General features: G+C 39.2%; 1 protein-coding gene across 5 annotated transcripts in view; it reads left to right on the plus strand.

The window, feature by feature from the left end:
- Window positions 1–11,280, plus strand: part of PRRG1 (proline rich and Gla domain 1) — a 52,321-nt gene extending 41,041 nt beyond the window's left edge. For all 5 annotated transcript variants that reach the window (XM_067545107.1, XM_067545106.1, XM_067545103.1 and 2 more), the window contains one exon: window positions 8,765–11,280. In XM_067545107.1, coding sequence (XP_067401208.1) covers window positions 8,765–9,286 — 522 coding nt within the window. In that variant the 3' untranslated portion in view covers window positions 9,287–11,280. The remainder of the gene's footprint in view (window positions 1–8,764) is intronic.
- Window positions 11,281–22,610: the final 11,330 nt, after the last annotated feature.

Raw genomic sequence — 22,610 nt, forward strand, 5'->3', positions numbered from 1 at the left:
TCCTGCAACTGGGTGCTTCACACCACCAGAGTAGCTTATTAAGCACCACCAATGTAGAACCTTGAAAGAATAAGGCCCTGATTCTGCAGGGCAGGATGTTTGCATCTTTAACAAAGATCATTCCTTCTAACTCTTTTGGAGGGAGGGAGGGCGAGAGAGAGAATACCTTTATAACTCAGTTTTATACAGTCTGAATAAAAGTACTTTACCTCTTAATTGCTCTGGTTTTACTTTGCTGGTATTTTCAATCTCCCATAGAATCTTTCTGGCAAAACCGTAAGCAACACCTTAGTTTCTTGTATTCAAAAAATCAAAACTTTCAGGCCTGCTTGATACATAATAAAGAAGCAAAACCGGGCACAAGCTGAATTTTTTTTTTATTAGCATGTTTATCTTTAGGTGTGTTAATTTTCCTCACAAGTCAACTGTGTGTGTGTGTGTGTGTGTGTGTGTGTGTAGTTCTGCTATAATCTGAAATTGACACTTTTTTTTTCTTTTTTTTTTTAAAAAGGGTCTGAGATGCTTACTTCACACTATCATTTTGTTCATGTACTCCAGCTGTTGAATACAGAATGCTTTTCTGATTGGGATCTTATTTTTAGAGCCCATCTGATCCACGGATGTGGATATGAAGCAGATATCCGCATATTTGCGGGGCTCTAATTATTTTGTCTTTATAAAAAGTTGAAGCATTGGACTCGCAGTAATTTGTAGCTGGTATGCTGCCAAAATACAGTAGAGCCTGATGTTGGAAATTCTCAGCACTACTTTATTAATGCTTTTAGCATTGACATGGAAATTCAATAGCTGATTGGTTCAGCATCAATTTAATGTACAGGGGCCCTGCTCTGTGAATGACCGTTATATTGAAAGTAAAGTATTAGAACTTTATACCTTCAGATACTTCAGTTTCAATCTACTAATTGATCACAGCTAGGCTTGTCGAGCCAGTCAGTTGACTAGTCAAATAATGTCAATTGACTGCCTATTTCACTACAGCCTACCTTAGCAAGCCTACTTAAATGTCTTGATCATTCACTTTACTGCCTGTTAATGCCACCTGTTGGGGAAAAAATTGAACTAATTGGAAGTTGAGCATCTTGATTGGCTGCTATCTTCTAGAATAAACCTATGTATGTATATCTTTGAATACCAGGCCATCAATATACTTGGCAGTTTATATAACACAGTTATCAAATTAAGACATGGTTCCTTCCCTGAAGAGTTTACAGGCTAAATTGAGTAGACAAATATACAGAAATTAACTCAGAAGGGAGTGGGGGAGGGTAAAAGGTTCACAGTCACTGAACCTCCTCCCTCAACAGAAAGAGAGAAAAAAGATGCACAGCCATTAAGTTGCTTGTTGAGTTGGCTTGCTGCCTGCCTAGCATGAGTGCATTTAAAAATGATTTTTTTATTTTATAGTTGTTGTGGGTTTAATTTTATTTTTCTTTTGTAACTGTTCTGTCTTTAATAACATTCACATTTCAGTGCTAACCTAACAGTACTAAAAAAGGTAATTTTCATTTTTAGAACTTCATTTAATTAGTGTTTGCATTTTTCTGAATTAAAATAACTGCTAAGTAACTTGTATTTTGTTATTAGACATAAGTATCTATCTAAGACTAAGCCTATTGGAGACCATAAAGTCTTACTCTTTTTTGTTACCATTGTTACTGTTGTAATAAATTAGTGCTTTAAAATATCTGCCCATCATTGACAATATTTGACTGTCAAGTCCAAAAATAACTGGTCAATTAGTCAAAGGTACAGCCCTAGACACAACTTGATCTATGAATGATGCATTTCCCATCCCTTGAGACATTTAAAATTAGACTTGGCTAAGCAGTAAGCTCCGCCAATGCGAGCTCGTTCTGTGCAATTCTATCTTACTTGGTCTTTTCCATCACGGTTATCTGATTCTGTGGCCTACCTAGCATAAACTTTTCTATCCTTTTAGGAGTGTCAAAGTAATCCTAGTGTTTCAGAGCCATGAATGCTGCAGTGATTGAGAATAACTAGGCTACATTCAGCAACCTTCTAAATCACATCAATTTAAATTATTTCATTTACTAAAAGAAAATTTCTTTTCAGATCAGGAAATCAGGAAATGTGGAAGATGGGTTTGTGTTGCCAAAAGCAATTACTAATATTTTCCAGCTTTTAAACTATTTTTTTTTAAGCTGTACCAAATATACAAATGGTTTTGTTTTTATTTCTCCTACTTTTGTAGCAATTCATGGGAATCCTTGGGCTCTAAAAATATCACTTAGATGCTTCGATGTTTTTGGCATTCTCCTCCAATTGAAGTGACCTTCTGACTTGAGCAAGTCATTTCACCCCTCCGTGCCTCTGTTTCTCTATCAATAAAATGGGGACAATGATACTTACCTCCTTTGTAAAATGCTTTGAGATCTACAGGTGAAAAGTGCTGCGTGAGAACTAGGTTGTGGTATTTTTAATCGTGTTTTTTTGTCTTGACTAGTGATCCTTATCTCCTCTTGGATATTAAAGCATTGCTGTCTTGTGAAACAGAAGCAGATTAAAGACTGCAATTTCTACAATCCTTCTGTATCACTATTCTAGAAGTGGATAGTAGAAAACTCATCAGCAACAGGATCAGATGTCGCTAAACTTTGATAAAACCCTATAGGAAATCTGGATTAATAGGTTTGAGGTCATAAAGGACCATTGTGATGATCTAATCAGACCTCTTGTCTAACACAGTTCAAATAACTTCAACTGTGTGAAGTCCATAATATTAAACTTGTATCTTGCCATGTTGAAATCTTATTGGAGTTTGGAGCTAAGGATGTTGAAGCCTGCTCATAAGAACGGCCATTCTGTGAGACCAATGGTCCGTCTAGCCCAGTATCCTGTCTTCCAACAGTAGCTAATGCCAGGTGCTTCAGAGGGAATGAACAGAACAGGTGAAGTGATCCATCCCATCGGCCATTCCTAGCTTTTGGCAAACAGAGGCTAAGGACACTTCAGAGTATGGTTTTGCATTCCTACTCATCCTGGTTAATAACCATTGATGGACCTATCCTCCATGAACTTATCTACTTCTTTAACTGTTATAGTCTTAACCTTCACAACATCCCCTGGCAAAGAGTTCCACAGGTTGACTGTGTGTTGTGTGAAGAAATATTTCCTTTTGTTCATTTTAAACCTGCTGCCTATTAATTTCATTTAGTGACCCCTAGTTTTTGTTATGAGAAGAAGTAAATAACACTTCCTTATTTATTTTTCTCCACACCAGTCATGATTTTATATACCTCTATCATATTCCCCCTTAGTCATCTCTTTTCCAAGCTTAGTCCCAGTCTTGTTAATCTCTCCTCATATGGAAGTTGTTCCATACTCCTAATCCTTTTTGTTTCCCTTTTCTGTACCTTTTCCAATTCCAGTATATCTCTTTTGAGATGGGGTGACCAAATCTGCATGCAGTATTCAAAATGTGGGCGCACCATGGATTGATAAAGAAGCAATATGATATTTTCTGTCTTATCTGTCTCTTTCCAAATGATTTCCAACATTCTCTTAGCTTTTTTGATGGCTGCTGCACATTGAATGGGTGTTTTCAGAGAACTATCCACAATGACGCCAAGATCTCTTTTTCTTGAGTGGTAACAGCTAATTTAGACCCCATTATTTTATATCTGTAGCTGGCATTATGTTTTCCAATATGCATTACTTTGCATTTATCTACATTGAATTTTATATGGAGTTTTGTTGCCCAATAACCCAGTTTTCTCAGATCCCTTTGTAACTCTTCACAGTCTGCTTTGGACTTAACTATCTGGAGTAGTTTTGTATCATCTGCAAATTTTGCCGCCTCACTGTTTACCACTTTTTTCAGATCAATTACGAGTATGTTGAACAGTACTGGTCCCAGTACACCACTGGAGAATACCGCTATTTACTCTCTCCATTCTGAAAACTATCCATTTATTCCTACCCTTTGTTTCCTATCTTTTAACCAGTTTTTACTGATCCAGGAGAAGACCTTCCCTCTTATCCCATGACAGCTTACTTTGCTTAAGATCCTTTGGTGAGGGACCTTGTCAAAGGCTTTCTGAAAATCTAAGTACACTGTATCCACTGGATCACCTTTGTCCACATGCTTGTTGATCCCCTCAGAGAATTTTAGTAGATTGGTGAGGCATGATTTCCCTTCACAAAAACTGTTGATTCTTCCCCAACGAATTGTGTTAATCTATGGGTCTGATGATTCTTTTCTTCACTATAGTTTCAACCACTATGGTTCTTTGAAAGGAAAAATATGGATGTTTTCCTCTGAGACATAGGTTACTTAAATAACTTAGCTGGCAAGCAGTTTAACTGGAGATACCATGGATGAAAAGTAGAAATAATTTACTTACGAATTTTTTTACAAATTGAAAATTTGTATAAAATTTTGGTTGCGTATTCTTGAATTTTAAAATTTTTCATTTATGCACAGAATTTTGGTTTTTTGTAGATAATCACAGAGCTAAAGTGCTTTCATTTTGAGGGACTCTAAATTGTCTTAAAGCTTGAAAACAGTGTCCATAAGCTAAAACAGCTTTATGTCCTTAAAGCAGCTTAAACTTTTAAGTTATCTGAAGCTCTTCACATCTCTCTCCAGTTGCACGGGAACTCCGTAGATATCCTCATTCTCTTGCATCTGAAACCAACCTGCCTGTCTGGGGAAGATGAAGAGGAGCTAGCTTTGTTGCTGCTTCTCTGCTTGGGGGAATGAAGAGGAGACATACTGGCTTCCCAGTATTCTTCCCGGCATTCTGGCTTCACAGCTCCTGTAGCAGGGACTTCTTAGAGATTTTAAAAAACCTTGAAAACTATTAAAATGCTTGTTAGTTGCAATAAAATCTATTAACTTTGTATTTTTATACTGGAAAGCATATATAATTGTATAATCTGTTTCTATAACATCCAACACCTTAAAATAAGTTTAAAAAAAAAACCCCTAGCTTCTATTCACCTAAAGTGCTGCTGTGTTCTGCGAAGTGGCTATCTAACAATGGCAGCTTCTCACTCTATACATCTGTTCTGTGTTTGAGTCAAACTTCCTGACTCTAGTGCCAAAACAAGCTTTTACCACTTTACTCATTTGGCACTGCTTAGGCAGCAGAACGATAAGAGGCAGCAAAGCTGGTCTTCCTAGAGAATGATTGACTTAGTTCCAGCTAAGTTCTAGTCATTTGTACCTCAACTAGATTGAGAGCACAGGGGAGTTACACAAGACACATTATTTGGCCAGCGGAAACTTTATTACTGGTGGTGCTATGTAAGAAAGGAAAGAACCTAGCTTTACTTTCAGAGCCCAGGTTTTTTTTTTTTTTTTTTTTTTTTTTTTTTTTTTTGATAGTGAAGTTAGGAAAAAGAAGAATCTTGTAAAATGAGCATGCATGAAGGGGGAGTCACTGGATTGCAATAAACATGGAGCCTGTGCTCCGCAGAGATGGAGAGTTCGTATTTTTAGATTTCAGTAGTGAGGAAGAGGCAGGCGGACAGGAAGTGCCCATTCAGCAGTTTATTCAAAGCAGCACTTAAGTTACGAGAGTTACAAATTTTAAGCTATTGCAAGCTGTTAACAGTTGGGAATCAGGCACTTACCAGCACGAGGGTGGGGAGGCCCATTCTCCACCCTATAAGCGAGTTGCAACCAGAAAGCCGACCCACCCGGGGCATCCGCTAGTACCTCCATGGAGAGCCTCAGGGCAGGGCGCACCTGGAGGTCCTAAAATACCCCCTTCCCCAATTCTAGCAATAAGCTTATTGGCTACATTTCAATCCCCTTGGGGATTGGGCCTTAACACTTTTTCCTGTTATTTTATTGGCAGTTAGCTAGGGGCCAATCCACAATAAGGTGACGTTAGTTGTTTATTACTAGAGTTGCTGATTTTACTGCTAATGCTGCTAATTTTTTGCTGACCCTATGGTCAACTGGCTTCTATATTCATCTCAAGGATACTTCCAGACCTGGAGACAGTTCCTCTTATTCCTTACAAGTCTGGTTCTTGAGAGGCCTAACTTTTGCTCATAAGCCTGCTGCCACTTTTAGGGCCTAGCTCTTGCCATACTAAGCTGACCTCGCATTACAAAGTCTTGCGTGCCCTGACAGAGCTCTACCTTGCCATTTTCATAGTCGGGTTTCAGAGTAGAACCACACTTTAAGTATTCATGCATATTAACTTGATTTTAAAAGGTAGTGGCTTTCTGATTAAGAAACACAAAACAAAGAGAAGGAATTGGGGAAAAAAAAAAAATATTTTCTGAAACCAGCACTTTTCTGTCAAAAGGTATTGTGTGCCAAGGATGAGGCTCCCTGTCTGTTTTCCCTCTTTGTTCAACTACTCGTTTGCAGTTCCCGTCTACTTCCTCATCAGCATTGTTCCAGATACGATCTCACCCAGCTAACCTATTCCTTTCCTACAGAAATGCTCTTTTGCTTTCCCTTTGCGTCCCACTGACAATGCCTTCCAGAATCTCCAGTGATTTCAACAGTTACATTGCACTGATTCTACATTTTACTGTAACATAGATGTGATTTTTTTTTTAAAAAAGTAAATATGTTTTAAGAATGCATTTGGTATGGTATGTTAAGATTTATTTACCTCATTGGAAATCCGTGCTATAAAGTCAGGGTGGCCAAACTTACTGACCCCCCTGAGACTCTCCTCCCCAGTGGGCAGAATCCTCTAGCCTCACCACCGTGCCGCAGGGCACGAGCTCCGAGCTTCCCACTCCAGTCTGGTAGGCAGAGAAAGGGGAGGGACAAAGAGGGCTCTGCGAGCTGTACTTTAACTGTAAAAGAGCCGCATGCGGCTCACGAGCCACAGTTTGACCACTGCTGCTATAACGCTTAACTTGCGTGATTTTGGACTGCATCTTATAAAATACAGATGCAGACCTAATTAAGATGTTGAAATCTTGGAATTATGGGAACATGTCAAAATCTACACTGTTGAAAAGGTAAAGGTCTGAATGTGATTTCGGGGGGGGGAAAAAAAAAAAACCTTCTGGATCACACTGAATATTGAGGGACTGGGTGTGTAAAACCCTAGCACCTAAACTGTATACTAAGCTAGTAGTTGGTTCTTTGATACGTCTGTTTTTATTTTGCACACACACCCCTCTAACTGTCCAAGAATTTGCTTATTTTGTAAATTAGCCTTAACTAGATTTTCAGAAATTGTATTTAGAGGGAATCCTAGCTTGCCTTATGTACATGATCAGTCCTTTTGAATGACGGACCTTTTCCTGAGGACAGAAATGGTTGTTGCATTGTTAATTATTGATGTGTGTGGTCATAAAACTATTACCTTGTGAGAATGGTGGAATTATATTATGCTAATAAGATAAATGTCAAAGTATAGCATTTACCTTTGAAAAGATCAGTTAAGATGGCTTTTTTGCACTTTTAATACATTCCTTAAATAAACTCTCTTGCTTGTGGTGTGTGTTTTTAGTGCTAGTTTTAAGAATGTGTGTAGTGATGTAACTTATGTGAAGTGTTATGTATACAAAAAAAATCACTTCGTATTTTATATTGAGCCAAAGACTTTTTTGTGTAAAGTGTACAGATAGTTTTTATTATTATTATTGGATGATTTTGTGTTGTCCTTATTAAAGTCCAAGCACAGAATATAAATAATGTTGATAAACATCAGTTGTCTGAAACATAACTTTCTGTATTTTGCATTTGGTCTATATTAACTATGCATAATACCTGTGTTACTTCACAAGATATGACTTGCTCTGCAGTAGAATAACAGCTACAATGACAGACAATAGCTATGTTAATCTAGATCATTATAAGATCAAATACTAATTTTCCCTAATAAGCTTGAAGCTGTATAAGATACATGATGCCATGTCCAACAGGTGCTGCCATAACTATGAAGAGACAGGTCCTTTATAGGTTTTTTTTGGAAGAGGTATCCAAGAGTTCATAGTTTCTGGCAATCTGTTTGCCTTGCTTCTGCATTACTGTACTGCCATGGAACCCGGCAGATTGTGTCACAGGCAGGGGAACAAGCTCTCTAGGACAGGAGGCATATCTTCCTATATTTGTTTGTCTAGCACGTAAAACAATGGGACTCTGATCCTGACTGGGGCTTCTTGGTGCTATTGCAATAGCTATTGTAATTTTAAAATATTAATAACAGCAGAAATTACCTTTCAGGACTCGATGTCCTTTCATTCTTAATTTTTCCCCTCATTCATATTTCCCACTCCTCACTCTGTTGATTCATTCATCTTTAACTGAGATACCAAGGTTTCTAGACTATATTAAGTGCATGTTGTATGGTTATCCATATACTGCAAAAGCTATGTTCAGCTATAAATAGCTGGCAGCCATTGTTTTATAAAACAGAGGGTGAAAAAGTCCGGGTTGTAGGATGATAGTGCAGCATAACTATGCCGTCAAAATTCATTATAATAATCTTTAATTCCAAAAATAGATCTGACCGTGACTTTGAGTTGTTGCATTCTCAAATTATGTGAGATCAATTCAGATTATTATTCTCATCCATTCCTATCTCTAATGCAGATTTGTGACTATTAAGTGCTGATATAGAAATGTTAGGTGACTTAAAGAAGTCAGGAAACTTCTATGCAATATCTGTACCAATTAAAGATCTAGGTGGCCATTTATTGAAAGCCAAAACACTTTGCTTCAGTTTTTTATTGAAAATAGACCAGTTAAAATAATTTATTTTAATAGCTTCTGATTTATTCTGTCTTATTATTTTAGAAGGCGTTCTGGAAAGAGTACACAAATGGATTCCAGGGAGAAAGTAACACAGGACATAATTGGTATTCATTTTACCTTGCATTTCCATTAATCATTGGCCTTTTTGTTATCCTCATTATCATTTTTGTCACGTGGCGATGCCTGTTGAAAAAGAAAATCCGTAGACAGTCTGTATACATGCATAGGGGAGCCCGCGAAGCCACTGGTGAGATTACTGTGGCTGATGGTAGAAGTCCTCTTCCCCAGCCACTCAGCATTGCTCATTCCCCACAGGAAGAAATGTATGAAGGCAGTGGGCTGTCTCCAGGATATTTGGGCTATGCAAATGGACGTTCAGACTCAATATCAACAAGACTGTCAAACGGTGACCCTCCTCCTTCATATGAGGAAGCCACTGGTGAAACCAACGTAAGCAGTGAAATGGAACATCACGTAGATCCACCCCCACAGTATGAAGATATTGTGAACTCCAGCTTAGCTAGTGCCATTGCAATACCTCCTGTTGTCACCAGTATTAAGTAAGCAGGAAGAATATTAGCAACTTTTAAAAATTACTAATAAGAGAATTTTATAGCACTTTAATGCAGCTTACTACCAATTATATAATTGAATGGACTCGTACTGTGTACCTCTTCTGTTTTGTTCCATGTGTGTGTGTTCCCGTGCTAGTTTTAAAGATGGGGAACCTATACTGAAAGCATGGAGCAGACACAAATGTGGTTTTCTGTGCATACCTCTCAGATGTCCCTCTGTTTTGAGGGATGTAATTTATTTTAGTCTGAGTGTTGCCTACGTTACACACAAATTTGATGTCACCTCCCTTTTAGTGTTGAAAATTTTCATCAGAATCAAACACTGGGTAGTAGAAAGTTACTTAAACCAAAGGATCATGTCCGACAGCATTTTAAATTTCTTGCATGAATATTTTGTCTTTCATTCTGGGTCTTTATCACACACTGTATCCTACATTTGGGCCCTGGAAGGCTGAGAAAAGTATATTTGTGTGTGAACAAACATCAACATAGCATATTAACCTGGCTTCAATGTGATATTTAACGGGCAGTGATTAAGTGAATGTTACAATTGGAAAAATTGATAGGCTGGGATAAGAAAATTAGGCTTTCTCCATCCTTCCCTCGAGATAGTCCTGTTTCTGATGATGTCTTGTTTCTGGACCATCTGATTTTTTTTCTTTGAAGTGAATTTAGTTCTTGTGAAAGGTTATTGACAGCTCTAGAAATTCAAGTTCCCTCTGCACTGCAGAACAGTTAACACACTGCCTCTGGCCACACGTTGCCAAACCAACGTGCCTCATCACTGACATGCAGAAACCACCTCGAAGGGGCTGATCATAGTTTATTCTTCATGCCAACACAAATAGTGGCCTCTTCTGAGCCCCCCAAGAGGCTGCCAGTTGCCAGTCATTTATTTATTTGGATGCCCTTTCTTTAGGAACTGCGTGGAGATCACTCATTTTCACATACGCCATTAAGCAGCTTTGAAATAACCTCTGGTCATTTCCAGTCTGCTCTGAATTTGTGCCAGGGACTGAACGTTGTAATGCTCAGTATTCCACTATCAGTCTCCTGAACCAGCCAAAGCCCTTGTTTTAACTATCTAATGTTTTGCTATATAATGCAGATGTTATTTTCAATAAAGAAATAATGCTTGTCCTTTCAAATAAAAAGATCAAACATTCACAGTGATCCATGATGACAACTTTCAGCACTATGCTGTTGATCGAAGACTCCAGACAAGCACAATTTTAAATTCACTGGCCAGAATTTTCAGTGAATGCAATTTATGTGGCTAAACAACAACCTGTGCATAAAGCAGTAATTTAAAATGTTCTTTCCTCTGCTAAGACAATAAGCACTCTTCCTGTGTGCTGGAATGATTTTAAATTACAAAAATTATTTTCTTAGCTTTAAAAGTTCTGGTAAATGTAACATATTATATAACTTTATTTTATGCTTGGCCTTCCTGATCTGATTAAAATGACATTTTGTCTTGCCGTGGTTTCTATAAAGCTTATTTTTTCAAAATATAGCTTCTAATTTTTCTTCAAATTTAATTACATTGTCCTGCAATAAATGTGAGAGTTAGATTTACCGCCTTACGTCTCTGAATGTTTTACAACAGTACAGAACATGCAATACTGTCTAGATTGACTACCGGAAAATTCAGGGTATTGTGTTCCCTGCTTTGAATGTAACAATGAGAGGTGAATCTTGTACAGAACTAAAATGATTTGTTTACTAATGACCAACATAGATATGGGTGTCTTGTTTAAGAAATTATGGAAATTAGATAACACAAAGATTGTTTAATTTGGACACCTATGGGGAGGTAGTTATCTTCATTGCATGTAAATAACCTATTTGATTACAGTATTAAATCTTTTTTATAAGATCTGGTTTACAATAAATTATGGTATTTACCCATTTTGATTATGTTTATAGAAGATTGTTAATGTTTGGTTTTTGGCATGCTAAATAAAGCTATTCTTAAATTCTTTTAATGCCTCTATCAATTCTATTCCAGTAGAATAATAATATTATGATTTCTATAACAGGTGCTGTGTAACTTCCATTGTCTCTTATATGTAATGTCTTTATGAAAATTATTTTATCTTATTTTAAGCTAGTTAATTTTAAAACAGAAAAACTAGGACCATCACTAAATAGGAATCCATTTTCTGCCAATTATTTAGTTATTCGCCATATATAAACGTACTGTATCTTATAACTGTGGCCAGCTGGAGATCCACATTCAGAGTCATAATGGAGACTTTTCTCCCTGGCCTATTCAAGGGGACAAAGCATTATAGAAAGTTTAAGCACTTAATTCCAGGAGAGTGCTTTTGTGTGTTTTAGCAAGTCTTGGCCCAGAATACTGGGCAGATTAGAAGAATTGCCATGCCCACCCAGCTGAGGCAGAATTTTGTATTTGTAGCAGACAATAGATCCAGTGCAATGAAAAGTCCTGCAGCTACATGGTATGCCATTGCTATATTCCCTAGAAATCAAAAGAATCTTCATACTGCCAAAAAAAAAAAAAAAAAAAAGGGGGGGGGGGGGAAGCTAATTTCTTGTTGCATTTTACATTCATTACTTGGTCTGCTGCTGCTAAAGAGAGGATGTTATCTCCCAGATATTTCACACTATTTTACATGCCAGGGAAAACTACCTGGAGCCCAGAGCAGATCTCAAATTATGACAGAACTCCATCAACACACAATACAGACTTTCAACAAATGGCCATGACAACGATGCAAAAAAGTAGATCATGAAACTACGAAGCATGTGTAAGTGACTGCATGGGTGTGGGCCAGTTACGTGTTTTTTAACTCTTTTTCTGTAAACTTTATTTGGCACAACTCAAAGCAATCCCTTCAAAACAGTAGAAGAAAGGGTGGGAAAAAAGTTTGGATATGATGGAATTGTTGGGGGTATTTGTCAAATTTCCACTCCTGATTTTTTGGTAACTCGTGTTCTAGATGGGAGAAAAATTCTTCCGTCATGTTTCTGTACCCATTTGAGTGGAGGAAATGTTGCTATGTTCTCCAGTCCTTACATATTTAAAGCACATAATATCTAATTATTCTTTATTCTGTGAACATTGTGTTGGGAGAGGGGGTTGTGTTTTGTTAATAGGCCTACCATTGAACAGTTTTCTAGCTAGTGTATACAAATCTCAGTTATGGTGCTTGTACATGGCCAGTTAAACATTTGGCCATCTTTGCACAGCTGACTTGTAGACCCTAAGACTATACATATCTAATTTAACTAGTTTGAAGCTCAATGCCTATGAAAAAAATATTCATACTGAGTTACTTCTACTGCTGCACACTATTTACTTGCATATGTTTCAAACACTTTTCTCTGAGGTTCTAAATCAAGGTCAGGGGCATTTTTTATTAGTCTTATGTATAATGTGAACTTTGTACACAAGTGCTGTTTTCTGATTTTTTTTAAAATCAGATTTATCCTGAATAATCTATATTATTTCATTACTTGCTCATCACTGCTGCATGCCCACTTGATTCACTTATTTTAGTGTAGTTGAGCCGTGAGCTTTGCCAAAACACTTTTAAAATCACAATTTCCTCCCATGATGAAGTCAAACGTTCTGAGCTCAGTTACTGTATTTTTCTTTGGAGGTAAATTGCTGATGGAGTAGTAACAACAATTTTGAGCTTAAGACAGCCCTTCCAAAAATGTCTTGTCTTCATACTTTAATCAGTGGTGTATGGACTTTGCTTAAGGAACTTTCAAATATCTGTAAAATGTTTTAATTTCAGAACACTTACCATCTATTCCCTCCTTATATTGTCTTGGTACATTGTGTAATAAAATTGTTAACCTTTATATAACCTCCTCTTTCTCCCCCACCTCTTTTTAAAATATTGACCGTTGCTTGACCCTATCATCAGACAATTTGGAAGCTTCCTATATTTTTGTTAATTTTTCAGGGTTGGGTGTGAGAAAAATCTTTAGTTATATCTAGATGGAAACAAAACTCCGGGAACTGTGCATCATCACCCTGGGCTGATTATCCCTTCCCATAGGGCAGTGAACTCAGTAGGATAAAACCTCTTTAAGGAATGATCCCCTAACAGACTGCCTCGCTGACCACTCCTGTGAACTAGGATGAGCCCTGTAACAACGGCCATGGAATTATCTGTATCGGATTCCAGGGCTGTTTGCATGGAGGCCTTTTGCCTCTGTACCAGCAGTGATCTATAGTACCCCTGTTCCTGCTATCATTCCTTCACGTTACTTTGCTAATACAGTCTTCCGCCAATTGTAGCTGCCTTAAGGGTCAAGGGAAGGTGCAGGCACTGCTAAAAAGATAGCCTAACGCTATATTAAGTGAGGCAACATGTGGCCACCTTTTCCCTGTATCTTGCCTGCTTGGTCACCACCACTTCCCTTCTCTGCATAAATCCTGTATCCAGAAAGTGCCCTTGTTGTTTCCTGGGTTTGGGGCACAATGGATGATGCTGTGGCAGGCTCACCTCCTGTGGAGGGCAATGGGGGAAGAGGATTGTGGTTGACTGATGATTGCCTATTAGATTTTTGCATTATAGACTGCTGTCTGTGGCCTTTCACTTATAATGTTTAAGTAGCCACCTCACATACAGAACATTAAACCATAGTAGTGTTCCCTGCCAGAATTCTCTATCAAAAAAAAAAAAAAGCTTCATAGTTGGCCAACAGCATATAGGCTCTTACACAAAAGCTCCCAATTTTATCAAAGCTGTTTTCTTCCTCTTACTTTTACACTTTTTTGTTTCTTTTTTTTCCTATTAATTCCTTCCACTTGGTCAACATCTAACTTGTAAACAATCTTTAAACACTAATTCTGCCATCTTTTCCCCTTGGAATGCTCCCTCCAGGTTTTATTGTGGCCAGAAGTCCTTTTGCATGGTTTGTTAAAAAACCAGAATTCCTCCCTGCCCCCATTCTCCCCAAAACACATCTTGGTCATCCTAACCATGAGATCTGTACTGAGCAGTATTTCAATTAACCTCATGGGAAGATTAAACCAAACCAAGAAACACAGCTCTTGCTGCTTCCACCATGTCTCCTCAGACATACCACCTCTTCAACCACAGCCTTCCTGGCACATACTGCAGGTATTTTCATTTGAATGTTAAGATACATGCCTGTTGTCTCTGAATGCTCCCGTGAGTTCAGGTTTCAATTGCTCCAAACAAAATAAAAGGTAAATGTGATTGTGATCCTACAGTGGTCTAAAGCTAGCCAAGTGCTGGCAAAAATACAATGAAGCTTGGGCCACCTGCACGCTCAAATATTTGGTGGATCAGATAGTAGTGGTAGTTTAATTCCTCTTTGGAAGCCATCTGACAAATTGGGAAGATTAAAGTTATTCACATGTACTTGCACAGATTGCAGCTGCTTTTACTTTGTAAAACTACACTTCTTATTGAGTAGCTGTGCTTGCTGTTTATTGAATCAACAAGTTGTGATTAAATGAAATGTCTTTTTAATGGCTGGTTTTATGAAGAGGGTTAGAGCTGATCAAATAACTCCTATTTCCAGCGAGCAAGGACATTAAACTTAGAAACTCAGCTTTGGCCCCAAACCTATGAATGGATCTATTACTGCATGTCCCTGTCCCTGTGAAAAGCCCTCCCCCCCCCCCCGTCAAATCAATAGTTTTGTGCACATGTGCAGAAATTCATGCTAGCAAATCACATTGTGTTACTGGAGCTTTAGTGAATGAGTTTAGCAGAGGTAGGAGAGAGGCAGCAAACTGGCTAGCCCATGGCAAACTTAAATACTACCTGGCCAATTTTAAGACTACAAATTGTATATTAGTGCTTCAGTGGGTTGCATGGAATATGAATGAGTAATGGTGTTTATGGTTCAATCCTCAGTTGTGTCCATCATGACTTGGGTGTGTATGGAGCGGGAGGTGTGGTGTGGTGAGCCTGTGGCCAGCTGGGGAATAAATTGCCCATTCTCACCTATGCATGTTTCTAATGTCCCCCCAGGGGGCATTAGCCGAGGGAAGACCAGATGAACTACAGTGTGCTGTGGCCCCATTCCCAGTGCTCTCCCCCACTCTGATGCACAGCCTACACATCTGAGAGGAGTGGTTGGTATAAATACCAAGAACCCCCAGCTGCCCCTGAAGGGAAGCTTTCTGGTTGCTTGGAACTGCCTGAGCAGCGTGGAACAGCTCAAGACAGTGCTGTGGATCTGGTCCTGATTACAGGGCGATGGAAATTTTTATGAACATTTAAACTTTTTTTTTTTTGGTGACATTCCAAGCTCCATTTACTTTCCAACAATTTAAACGTTTTCCTAACCAACATGAAAAGATCTCTAACATGCTTAATGAACAGCCCATACTCAGTCGCAATAAGCTTAGTGACTAACTTGCTCTACCCCTTGTTCCTTTTCCTCCTTTCTCCTACCTTCTGAAATGTGGTTTTGAAAATAAAAATATAACAGAAAAAATGATCCATTGGCGTCCAATTCCTCCTTAAAATCTAGTGGAGGCTTTTTTAGAGAAACGTGCATCATAGCTGCCCTGGCTGTTGCCTGGATACAACAACCCCCCTCCTCCACAAAGCACTTAGAAATATTGATTTGGTCTCATCTAACTCCCCGTTCTTTTCAACCTTTTGAAGGTGGCTTGAAAACAAAAAAATAAATCCTGCATAAAATGGGGATCCCTTCTTTTTTATCCTCTCCTGCATTCATGATTTACCCATAAAATTAAAAATCCTGGCATAGCAAACAGCATGCTAGTGTGTCAGTAGGTATGTGGTTGACTGTTATGACATCTACTCACAACTTGTGAGAACCCTCATCACACGTTGCTCCTGCCTTCCTAGATTTCCATCTCACTGTGTTGATGAGAATACAATGTTGGTGAGAATAATTAAACCATTTGTGTTCTGTTTTACTTTACCAGTTCTCGACTATGCTCGGGTAGAACTTACAGGAAGTTAATATCACACAACCAAGACTAAAAGAAGCAAAATGTTTCTCCAAAGGCATCAATTATAGTAATTCCAATTCTAGGCGGTATGATTCTAGTGCAAGTCAGACCAGGAACTCCCAAAACTAAGAATTTTGATGGCTGTTGGCTCTCCACAGGCTAGGGGGTAATATATATCTACCATCTTGCTCACGTAGCAGGGTGAAAAGTTTGCAGCAAGACAATTCTTACAGGAGCTAGATGCCTTTGATCTACTTGACCTGTGTCAATCTGGGCATAGACCTGCCTTTGCACAGAAACAGCATTGATCTGGTGATGAATAAATATCACAGGTAGGATTCTATGCTGCACCAACATAGAACTCACAGACCCCCAAGCTGTTTAAGGTGGTTTTAAGCTACTTTTGCACTCTCTTGATCCTGAGTTGATTCAGCCCCTGGGACACCTCCTGGTGTAGGCAGCACGGGGGGGGGGCTATCAGCTATAGCAGCCTCCTTTGGCTGCTCTGTGGGCTGCAGTGCTGCTCAGAAACGCCACAGCTCTGAGAAGCCCTTCTGCCATTAGCCCCACTCCCAGCATGGTCTCTATCCTGGGCTTGCAAGTGGGGGGGATCCTCTAAAGGCAGTCTTACAGCTGCCTGCGCTGAAGGAATCCTTCCCTAGCTAGACCCATAGTTTTGGGGCCCTTTTATGTCACCTTTGTACTTTTATCTGGCCTAAAGGGGCTGGAGCAATGGGTGCGGCTCTGACTCAACCTGTCCATGCTGGCATGGGTAGATCTATCACCTGCGTTCAGTACAGTGGATCAGGTGGTGTTGTTGACTCACTTGCTAGTACTCAATGGGGCTGCCTTTCAATGGCTTCTCTATTTTTTCAGAGTGCAGTGGGTAGACATGGGCAATTGCTCCTCTTCCCAAAGGGGGCTGCAGGGCACCATCCTGTCAGCCTTCCTGTTCAGTACGTATATGGGCCAGCTAGAGAGGGTTAGGAAGGAGGCCGGGGGGTGCAGTGTTTCCAATTTGTTGATTACACCCAAGTGTAGGGCTCTGTCTCATCCAACTCTGACAACACAGTGGGTGAGTGCCTCAAGAAGGGTCTACTTCAGCTCAGGGCATAGATGAGAGTTTGCTGGCTAAAGCTGAAGACAGACAAGCCTGAACTAACGATGGTGTGGGAGAACTAGCCAGTTTGGACAGCAGACATGATGTCAGTCCCCGTTAGAAGGCACTCCACATGGATGGGGAGTGACCAGATATCCCGATTTTATAGGGGCAGTCCTGATAGTTGGAGCTTTTTCTTATATAGGCGCCTATTCCCCTCATCCCCTGTCCCCATTTTTCACATTTGCTATCTGGTCACCCTAACGTGGGGCTACACTTTAAAACCACTCAGAGACTAAAGCTGGTGCAGAATGCAGTGGCTCATTTACTGAGCAGGGCATCCCTTTAGGACCACATGGCCCTCATGCTCCAAGTGTATTGGCTGCCCCTTTGGTCTCCAAGTGGAGTTAATGTTGTGATCTATAAAGCCTTATATGGCCTAGGGCCGGCCTACCTGAGGGATTTCCTCGCTCACTGTGCCATACTGTCACAGCTGCAGTTGGGCATAAAAGCTGGATTTCCCTTGTTATAAAAGAGGGGGCTGTTGGCAAGTCATTCTTTGTTTTGGCTCCAGGACTCCGGAACCTGATCCCCCTCTGAAATTCGATGACTTATTGGGCATGCTGCAACAGCCCACACATTTGACGGGGTTTTGAGGGAAGGAGTAGGGTATGTTCCAGTTATGATTTGAAAGTGAGTGGCTTTTCTGGGCTGTTTCTATGTTTATTGTCTATTGCTTGAGGTAAGTTGTTATCTTCATTTAATTATTTAAGGCTGTTGGCAAGTGGAGTTACAGTTATTTGCATATAATACTACAGGGTAGTTATTGTAAATCTAATTATTGGAAGGACACTAGTTTCAATTGCCTTAGTACCAGACTTCATGTCACCATAATGATAATGATCTTATGTTTATATATAGATAGGTTCAATTAAAAGGGCGCTGTCAACTTGATTATTTTTAAATTGGTCATTTAAAAAAAATTCCATATTCAGATAGTGCACCCTTGAAATAGCATGTCCTGATTCATTTTTTATATTCCTTCATTTTTAATAAATGATCTTTCTGCTCCCTTACTAATGTGTATAAGGATCTTTTCAGGAAGGAAGAAAATAACTGTCAGGGGAAATATCGACACCACATACTGTCAACGGTACAGAGTAAGTAAACTAGAAAATACAGGTTTTTTTATGTTAACTTCCAGGTTTAACAAATCTTAGCTGTTTGTTACTACAGTAAGCTATAACATTTTCAGACAAATGTGCTTTTCAAGTTGATGTCCTTTTAAATCGTTCAATACATATATTATGATTGATTCATTTTAATATTATTAATGTTCACACTCCATGATCCCTTACCCTAAAGCCAGGGGATTTGCAATATTTCTGGTAGAAGAGGGAACTCCAGATATTAATACCCCTCTTGTTGCTTCCTTTTCAAAGACTAGGGTTGTGAAATTGAAAGAGTTTGGCTCAATCTATCACACACTTTCAACATATGAAATCAAGTGAGAGACTGAAGTTATATTTGTACAAACATCCACATGTTCAAGAATCATCTGTGATCAGGACTGTGTCCGGAAATACCTCTGCGTGGAGAGTGGTGAACTCTTCTCCCAGTCCTTGCCTCTGGCCTTGGGAGAGTAAAGGTGTTGAACACCACAGCTTCTGTCTGGTTAAAAAGCACTGGCATGAATCTAAACCTGCAGACCACTGTTAAAGAAAGATACAATTTATTCATTTCTTTGTTTCAAATTTATTTCCCTGTAGTCCAATCCACATACCTCTTGAACTACAAGATCAGGAATATTTATTCACAGAAATTATACTTTTTCATTCTAGCCTGTGTCCAGGTGAATTTAGAAGTGAAGTATTCTTTTACTAATGCTTAACCTTGAAAAAGATCCTTTCAGTTGATAGTTGACTAATCCCACAAAGAACAGGGTTGAGCAAATTTGTCAAATCGTATTAGAAGAGATGTGTTATGTTTCTGTTAAGAAACATAGTGAAATATTAAAAACACAGTGGTTGCATGCAATGAATTCATTCTCTGTATATCCTTCTAAGCAGGGCTGGGTATAGGGGCAGGTGACCCCCTAGGGCTCCAGGCTCAGGGTGCAGTTTTTATTGTTAGCAATGAAAGGGAAAATAGAATAACTGAAGTAAAATGTTTCAGGTATTCCATACGTAGATTCATTTTTCACTAACCCCTTAGAATGTTCTGGACCTTTGTAGAATCTTGGGGAACCTTTCGGACTTTCTGAGAACTACATTTTCCTCAAACCATCTAGTATGTTGTTAGCCATGCTCTCGTGGGTACATAATTGGGGGGGCGTTGCCAGTCAGTCATTGAGTTATAAGAACATGAAGTGAAGTCAGAGCTGAGCTGTGATATTCTGAGCCTTGTTTTATTGTGTAATTGTGACAGTATACTTATGTTTTAAGAATTGAAGAGTGTAAGCAGAGACTAATAAAGGACACCAGAGATATCAGTTGAATCTATGCAACAATATAAAAGAAATAGTTACTTCTTTTTCCATACTTACCACGTAATGTTTGAAGACTTTTAAAGTCTGCGGAACATAGTATTAGGGAAAGCAAAAGTCTATCTGTTTTGCCCCATAGAAAATAAAAGATGTCCCCGAAGAAGCCTTCAGGAGCTCAGTATAGGAAGTGAAAAACTTGAATGCAATCTACTTTGCAGTAAGGAGCAAATTTGATGGGAAAATATCTCAAACGGAACAACATACAACAGGCTTTAGGCAGTAGCGATCATCCCAATGCAGAAGAAATTGAGGAGTGAAGTGTAAATGGTAGAAATCCTATTACTAGAGAATTAGGAGATATGCCTGAAGATAAGAAATGGAAATGTGAGGAAAATGATGGGGAATCATGACAACATAAAGGAGAGTGATGAAAAAGAAGAATGTGGCTCACATGAAAAGGAGAGTAATGACAACGAAAAACCTAGTTTACACGAAAAGGAGAGAAACAATAAAAAGGAAGGAGCCTTGCATAATCACAGAAACAGCAGTGAGAAAAATTGTATACCACGAATCAATACATCAGATCCTGCTTTATGACTGGTGATCCTAAATTCTGCTGATATTGATCGTACAATTTTGAACGGGCCGGACAAAATCAAGGATATGACATTTCCACTAAATGAGCAGAAGTGACACTTCTCAAAGTCACACTGTGAAAGAATGCTGGAGAATGGTGAGAAACTGAATCAGCATTGGCTAGTTTATTCAAAATCAACTTACAAAGTGTTCTGTTTTTGTTTCAAAATATTTGACAAGAAAGCCAAATCATTAGCTGATGCTCTGAAGCAACATGAAAAGTCATCCAGACATTATATGGCCTACTCCATATGGATGGAGGTAGAATTCAGGCTCAAGCTGAAAAAATGCATAGACACAGAAAACCAGCACACTATTAATGTAGAAACCCAGCATTGGAAGAACATGCTCGAGCATCTGATTTCAATTACGCCAGGACTCATCAGGTAAGTTGTTCATTGAACATAACGGTGATTTCCTCAGTTTGGTAGAGCTCCTTGGGAAATACGACAATGTCATGTCTGAGCACCTACGAGAAGTTCGTAAAGAAGCTATGGACCATTGCTGCAGCAAAACAATTCAAAACAAATTGATTGACCTAATGGAAAGGAAGGTGCTTGATAACATATTTATGCCACTCGGCAAAGCGAAGTAATAATGGACTGCACTCCCGACATTAGTCACAGTGAAAAGATGTCATTTACAGGACAAGGTTTGTTGACGACGAGAATGGTTGTATCCAAATAAAGGAACACTGTTTCTGTGATCTGTGGACGACTCTACTGAGGAAGGCCTAACAGAACTGTTTATGAACGTTTTGAATGAGAATAAAATGTTGAACAAGAACAAAATGAATCAGGACTGCCACGGAGAAGCCTACGAAAATGGCATGAACACGAAGGGAAGAAACAATGGCATCCAGGCAAGGATCCTTGCACTGAATCCAAGACCTTTCTTCATGCCTTCTGGCTGCCATTCCCTCAACCTGGTTGTGTCAGATGCAGGTTCTTTAGATTCAGTATCTCTCTTTGGAGTACTGCAAAGTATATAAGTCCTGTTTTCAGCATCAACTATCAGGTGGAAAATTCTCATGGACAATTTTACAAATTTGACTGTGAAGCCACTAAGTGACACTTGCTGGGGAGAGCCAGAATGACAGCTAGTGACTGAGGTTTACAACACCATGATGGAACTGGCACAGTTGAGTAAAGCTGAGGCCAGAATCCGACACGAGGCGCAAATCTGGCAAACCAGATCTCTGACTTCAAATTTCTGGTCTCAGTTGTGATTTGGCACAATATCCTGTTCCAAGTAAACATTGTATGCAAGACATTACAAACTCAGTTGATGGACAGCGTGACCGCTACTATTTTGATGAGAAAGTGCCTTGATTTCGCTACTACAGAGACACTGGATTTGAAGATGCCATCATTGCTGCCAAAGAAATGGCAGAAAAATTAGGAGTTGAGCCGGTCTTCAAGGAAATTCGTATTCATAAGAAGAAGAGACAGTTTGGTTACGAGAGCAGAGATGAGGTGATGGGAAGCTCAGAAGAAAAATTCAAGAGGGAGTGTTTTTGCTCACTCATTGACACTGCTTGAGTGTCCATCAAAGAAAAGTTTGGACAAATGAAGCACCACAAAAAGACCTGGGGGTTTTGTATGACCATAGTAAGTTGTCAGCAGACAGGAAAACACTCTTGAACAATTGCACAGACCTTCACCGGCTGCTGACACATGGGGAATATTCAGACATGAATGATAAAGATCTCTATGGAGCATTGGACATCATCCATTATATTTTGCCACACAGGAAGCATTCTCCACTCCAAGTCATTTATGATGAAGATCTAAAGGACACTTTTCCAAATGTGCAGATAGCTTTGAGGATTCTGCTCCCACTGCTGGTCACAGTTACGTGTGGTGAGCGCAGCTTTTTGAAACTAAGGTTAATTAAAACGTATCTTTGATTGACAATGGCAGACAAGAGACTGACATCGCTTGCTATTTTATCACTTGAAAATGCCATTGGCCAGTCTTTAGCTTTCTCTGACGCTGTGCTTCAGTTCGAGAGTGAGGGCAAAGGCAAGGAAAGTGACCTTTTGAACTAAAGGGCTAAGGTTAATATTGTAAGGCTGTCACCTACTGTAATACTATTTAATAGTGGTCCACCCAATGTTGATGCCCAGTTCCATTTCTTGGTGTTAG

The sequence above is a fragment of the Emydura macquarii genome, unplaced genomic scaffold, assembly GCF_026122565.2.
Source record: "Emydura macquarii macquarii isolate MOO-44397 ecotype Brisbane River unplaced genomic scaffold, CSIRO-AGI_Emac_v2 contig_1043, whole genome shotgun sequence".
Lineage (NCBI taxonomy): Eukaryota > Metazoa > Chordata > Testudines > Chelidae > Emydura > Emydura macquarii.